Source organism: Phalacrocorax aristotelis, chromosome 9 (assembly GCF_949628215.1).
Source record: "Phalacrocorax aristotelis chromosome 9, bGulAri2.1, whole genome shotgun sequence".
NCBI lineage: Eukaryota > Metazoa > Chordata > Aves > Suliformes > Phalacrocoracidae > Phalacrocorax > Phalacrocorax aristotelis.
In genome coordinates this window covers 3330186-3337069 of record NC_134284.1, presented here as the reverse complement: position 1 = coordinate 3337069, position 6884 = coordinate 3330186, and the positions used below count along the sequence as shown (strand labels likewise).

Genomic DNA, 6884 nt, shown 5'->3' with positions numbered 1-6884 from the left:
AAAGTTACCAGTTCAGCATTTTTCCTTCATTGCTTCTTAAAACACATGTTCTCTTATACCCAGTGCTTATATTTTACAAAGAGGCCCTAATTTAAAAGCTTCAATTCTATGAGTTGTCAAATCAAAATAATTTAAAGCCAGTCGAAGCTTGCCAAATTTACTGAAAATATTACAGAGTTTAGGTGTACCACATTTTCAACAAGTGGAAAAAAAAAATCTAACGTCCATTCTTGTAATGTTTCTAAGATTTTTTGTATTGAAAAAATTGGAAAAAAAAAAAAGAAAGAAAGGTTCTTGCAGACATTTTGAAAAAACTTGCAAAACCAAGCATTTTTGAAGAGTTCTACCAATTCTACTTGCACAACTTTTGAACTTTAGATCTCTAAAACAGTTGCATAAAATTGTTATGGTTCAAACCCTACGGAGCAGCGGAAATGTTGGTAATGATATTAACAGCTCATCTCTAATAATTCACTAAAAGAAGAGACCGATATTTAAATTTTGCATCATGTAACCTGTACCCAAGGTAAACTCCCTTGCATATACTTAAACCTTTGACAAATACTAAGGAACTAGGTTTCTGCGATTCTGGGATTTCACACTGTGCCAGTTTTCACATTGTGCCATTTTCACAAAATGCCAGTTTTCCCAGACCTATATTGGGAATTTCTAAAACAGTGTCAAATTCCTGAGTATATAAATTTGCTACCTTGTAAATACCACAAGACGCATCAGACAAACATTAATTAATTAATCATTTGAAATACAAATATTTATAGATTGACGACGGTTTCCTACATTATGTTGTGCTACACCACACTATTTGTGATATTTTAAATTTAAAATCACAACAAAGAGCTCTTCCAGCTTGGATAAAAATATTTCATTACAGCTGAGAAAAAAATATTTTATTAGGTCTTTTGACATACTTATTCTTATATTTTTCTGTCTAGAGGGACTATTTGAACTGGTGAGTCAGTGGATATCAGATGCCACTTAAGTACACCGGAACGGAGTCCAAGTCCAACACAGTTTGAATACAAGCTGTATTAGACTACACAAGCCTTTCAGGAAGATGTTCCATCCTGATCTGAAAGCATCAGAAAATGGAGAAACCGCAGCTATCTTTGCTAACTTATTCCAGTGGCTAACTAGCCTTATTACTAATAGTTTGGAATTTATTTCTAATTTTAATTTATTTGGTTTTAGTTTTTATACTGTTTTTGTTATATTTTTCCTTGATGGCTCAAGCAACCATTTAGTTCCTAGTATTTTCTCTCTTTGAAGCAACTTATTTACTATAATCAAGTTACCTCCTAACTAATGTAAATAGAAAAGTATAATATTATTCAATCTATAAATTTACAACCCTATAACAAAGCAGATGACGAAACATTTACATGGATTAGTCATGGCAAAACACCTGGGTAGTTTTCACAGGTTAATAACACCATAACGAAAATATAATTTATATTGTCAAAATATCTCAAAGATTCTAAGAGGTCTTTCATTTTAAAATCAGTAAGTGGTAATGTTGTAAATAAGGTAAAGAGCACTTCACATATTACTGATATTCACTCGTCTAAACGGAATTCATAATAATTCAATTTGTAAATCAGGAATGTATATAATTTTTCTGGGTAATAAGCACCTATTGAGTAATATGGGTTTTAATAGAGCTTTGCTTTACAGAATTTGAGAAGCTTTGCAGTAATAGAAGAATTGAAAACAAAATAAAAAACAGAAAAAAAAAGAACCTCTTCAGCCACACCTACTTTGTGGTCACAGAGGTGACTTCTATATACTGTAGGGGTACTTTAAATTACATAGCCTGGTAAATTGTAACTGTCTAGCTATTACTGCTTGGCTAAATTGAGTCCGCTCTTTACTTTTACTTCTTTGACGGCAATGTAGACATGTACCAGAGACTTCTGTTCCATTCCAACTTTTTATTTTCTTTCTTTTCTCCTTCTCTTCTTTTATTCTTCCCAAACGAGAAAGCTCAGGGTAAAGTCGGGCACCAAACTCAATGCAAGCTTAAAACATAACTTTTGGTAACACTTGGTGACCCCAAGATGAATGCTCGTTGATGCACACTTATTATGCCTGTAGTGTCTAAATATTTCAGAATTAAACAGCTTCCATAGATATACAATGTCTGTTAATATTTCTTCTCTAATACAACATTTTAGTTAAGGTCAGCAGGTCTACCACTGTAATTTCAATCACTATCTGAAGACACTTCTGGGTATCACTAAGGGTGCAAGTGCGATATTTAGCTGATGAATTCCATCCAAGAGTCTTAAAGTCTTGATTAAGTCAATGAATCAAATAGTCTGGGTGAATTCTTTTTTTCACTTAAAAATAGTTTAACTAGTAGTAGAGGATTTAAGTCAAGGGTGAATCTGGAATCAGAATCTCTGTCTTGAGAGGAGAATCAGGACATTTGAAGATGAGGGAGAAACAATGTCTCTGTACTATATATGTTTCTGAATCTTCTGAAAAATAGCCTAAATTCTCAAAACTTTGGCAAATTGATAATCTGAAAAAAGAATTATAAATCTGATCAAGGAATGCTTTACATGAATAATTTTAATTTTAATCCCTTTTTATATACATTTTTCCACATTTCAAAATGAAGTCAATTTGAACTGAAAAATGAAACTTCACATTTAGAAATTTTGAAACAGGGTATTTCAATACTTTAAAAAACTTTTTCCATAATATATTTCTAATGAGGATTTTCAAGACCAATCCTTTTTCACAGAGAGTGCTACTCTTGTTGATTAATATTTCGAGTAAAACATTTCATTGAAAAATTCCTGATCAAGTCAAAAGTCAATATACACTACCCTCATGATAGATAGGAAACCATATCAAAACTCAACACTTGTTTGCTTAAACACTCATCAGAATTGCCTTACTTGCTGTTGTTCTCTGGCTTTTATAAACATTATGGCTCCTGTTGTTTATCACTAATAATATTGGAAACAAATACACTTTACATATTTGGTGGAAGACAGAAAACGTAAATCTTTGGAACTTATTTCTGTGCAACAGGTATAGTCAAACTACAAATCAGATTATTTTTGCTGGTATATTATTGACTGTTTTCGTAAGAATTATGCTTACGCCTCTTGAGTGTATCTGCAGCAGCTAGGAGCTCCCAAACGTGCAAGGGAATCAAGATTCCCTTGTTTTTGTTTATGCAGGAATGAGAGAGAGACTTATTTAAGAAACCTGCAGTATATGAAATCTTCACATTTATTAATGAATGGGGGCCTCCACAACTGCTGTTCTCCTTAATAAGTGTACGCTTCTAGGGATGACTTTGGCTTAGGTTTCATCACAGTTTCTCTATCTAATTTTCTGTATGGATAACCCATGTCTGTCTTATGTATATTCTTTCCAGCTTCTAAGAAAAGGACTAATCAGTTCCCCCGACCTTTTTACCTTTTTGTACTTTTTTGCTTCACCTAAATTCTCTTTGTAACCAGCTTCAGACACCATTATCATAACTTCTGCTTCAAGATCTCTCCTTCTTAGAGTCCAAATCCTTAAAATGCAGGAAGAATCTTCAAGTAACAGTGGATATTCTGTAGGGGTTTTTTTCAGGCTCTGCTACTTTATGGGCAGTGGTTATAATGATACAGGAGGACAGGGAGACTCTTTTATTTCTTCCTCAAGTTTTACTTATTAAATTAAATTTTATATATATAGGTATGCTGGACAAATTCGTCATACAAATATAAGGGGATAAAAGCAGGCCACATAATATATATTAGAGTGAGATATTCACTGTTTAAAAGAAAGCTTTCAATAGAATTGAAAGCCAGAGATTTAATGGCAAATGTGTAACTTCATGGAGACATATTGTTGTATTCTAGTTCAATGAATAATGACTAATAAAGCCATCACTTTATGGAATGTATACTTTTCAATATATACTGAAATAAAAATATACATTTTTATAATTTTTCTTTTGAAGCTTGAAATTTAGGAAATGTTAGGTTAGAACCATAAAAATAATGAATCAGTTATGCCATCGATCATAAAACTAAAGAATTTGAAGCTATTCCTTTTCACGTGCAAAATATTGTTTCCATTTCTATGTATGGCATAAGCTGAAGCTTCTATAAAAATACTTATAGTAAAATACAGCATAAATCTATAATTACATTTAATCGGTTTTAGAAAGATGCATGAACCAATACTTAGACACTGTAAAATTACTTAGAATCAGTCAATTTTACCTCAGTTACTACTGAAGTAACAAGAAGTGTTATGTAATAGTCTTTTCTGAGCTGAATGGCATATTGGCATATTTGCTGTTATCTACATAAAGCCCCGTAAATAGTCTACAGGTTGTTAGTCATTACTTAACTCAGCATCCAAACTGCCCAGTTTAGCTCTTCCATATTAACGCATTATGCACGGGGTACTTTTAAATAAGCATTAACAGCCAGATGAATTTTAAGCAATGTAAGGAAGAGTTACAGAAAATAATTTTGACTTCCCATGTAAAAACCCCAGTGAGAATTCTTTCCGCTGAATGTACAAACCCCTCTGGAGGAACTGAAAAGTCTTTAGTGGATTGTCTTGGAAGAGATCAGCAAAGCAGAATTCAGTATCTAATATAAAGTGCTCCCTGGGCCATGGGTGTAGTAAAGCATCATGCGAGGTATGAAGTCACACCACCATTTTCATCTGACTTCTTTCAGTTGGCAGTCACGTTGGCTTCCTTTTTACGTAGTCTTTCTTTCTGTTAAAGAAAGAGTTTTATTGTCATTCTTGTCTGTAATTTGCCATCTCCTCTCAAGTTGCCAGGGGCAATCTGAAATCTAGAAGTCTGAGAAGTACTAAATGAGTCACAGTAGATTAATTAATTAAAAATTACCACCTGGAGCACTCAAGGAAGACTCAGAGCCAGTTCATTACTTACCATAGAGAAACTGAGCTTGCTTTATCTACACGCTTTTCAAATACTGTGTACCTTTAAAAATACCCAGCTCTGTGAAGACTAGTGCACCTACAGAAAACCAGATACATTTCGAATTCATGTGCATCTAATACCTTCTCTTGTCTGGCATGTTTCTGCTGACATAAAGGCTCTAATTCAGCATTAGCTAGCTTGTGTTGCTTAATGACCTCTTCCCAAGCAAGTGTAGTCATTCACATCTCTGCCACCAACCATCCTGCAACCGATATGCTCTGCTGGGAAATAATATACTGATTCCTTCACGTACATTTCCTTCCCTTAGTCTCATGCTTCGTACAGTTTGAGAAACGCTGATCCTACGCGCCTTGCACTCAGACAAAAAAGGTTTTATCTACAGTGTAAATTATTAGTCCTCTTTTTGTGTCATATAAAAAAACCTGGGAAACAGCAAGGAACAAAACAGGGGTTTAATCCCTTCTACCATTATTTAACAGAGCAAGCAAGATTTTGTAAGGCTTTGAAAATAAAAACAAACCCCACACTCAGCCATTGGACAAATATATGCAGCGAGCCTCAATGCACTATGGAGCATGGAAGAAAGTACAAGAGACTTCAGTGGGAGGGGGGAAGAAACCAGAAAAGCAGCTCTTACTATATTTTGTTATCTAAAATAGCAAAGCATGCTTATTTAGGCACAACTAATCTACATCTTAAACGTAACTGCTGGACTACCATAGGGCACAAGCTCAAAGATTTCTCCTAGGGAAGAAAATCACTCTGCTACACTCAAACTAAGCATCTTACATCACAATTCAACAACAGCAGAAAGAATAGTGTCACATAAACCCTTCTGAATGTCATATTGAGGAACACATCATACCAGGCTAGCTGTAGGATTGATTTTCTTCGTTTCAACTTTCTTCTCTGCAGTTAACTTGCTCACTGATTGCTGAGCCACTTTAATTCTGAAATAAAATACATGGAAAAGACATCATTAGATTCAAAGAAATTAAAGCTGTTCTGGCTCTGCTTGGTATATACTCTATCTGTAATTACTATCACCCCGACGTTTATTGGGCATATTAGCCCAACAAACTGCTATTACTATTCAAAGTCACTTAATAAAGTGTCAGAAGCAGATCAGAGTACATTTTTAAATAGAGAAAACCAAAAGCAAAAGGACAGTCTGTCTGTATTGCTCACTGAAAATGTCACCAGGCAAAAAAAATCTCTCTGTTCTCGCAGGATCTGGGTTTTATGGAGTATGTTTCCCACCAAAAAAACTTCAGTGTCAAGGCAAGAAGATATTCCTCTGAAAAAAACCAAAAGCTAGCTGGCTCAATCTGTTTGTTGTATATATAGAAGATACTATTTTAGTAGGCCATTTGCCAGGCTACACATTATATCTCCTCCGAAAACCTTGAAATGAAAGCATCTGCCAGTTTTTCCTTAACGTTTTCCCTGATGCTTTACATGGAATTGACTGACCAGCCTCATCAGTGTGGTAAGAGGAGGAGGGGCAAATTAGAAGGCATTCTTGTCTAGGGGTAGTTAGACCTGCCTGGTGTGCAGCTGCAGACCAGTCTACTGAGAGCACTATTGAGATAAGGGGAAAGAGGAACACAGAGATCATTCCTGTTTCTTGCCTTCTGCTTTTAGTGTCTCGCACAGAGAACCCTTGTTTCTGTGGGGATTTAACAAGAAGAACCCAATCAGAAGTTTAATCAGGAGGAAAAGGAGAAACAGAGAATTTGAGGAGAAAAGACCTGACTCTCCTCTTACGGACAGCGGAAAAGGAAGGGGAAATTATGTCCTAAACAGTGATAAAAAGGAAAGAAAATTCTTGGCGCTCCTAAGACAAGATCTGCCCAGTTATCAGTGCCTTTAAAATGCTGATGCTATAAACACCTACTTTACAATTCCAAATGAAAAATGCACAGGGAAA

General features: G+C 34.9%; 1 protein-coding gene across 1 annotated transcript in view; it reads right to left on the bottom strand.

The window, feature by feature from the left end:
* Positions 1–2574: 2574 nt before the first annotated feature.
* Positions 2575–6884, bottom strand: part of LOC142061785 (formin-like) — a 145428-nt gene continuing 141118 nt past the window's right edge. Inside the window, exons 16-17 of the mRNA XM_075103219.1 lie at positions 5820–5904; positions 2575–4762 (exon numbers count right to left, since the gene is read on the bottom strand). Coding sequence (XP_074959320.1) covers positions 4718–4762; positions 5820–5904 — 130 coding nt within the window. The 3' untranslated portion in view covers positions 2575–4717. The remainder of the gene's footprint in view (positions 4763–5819; positions 5905–6884) is intronic.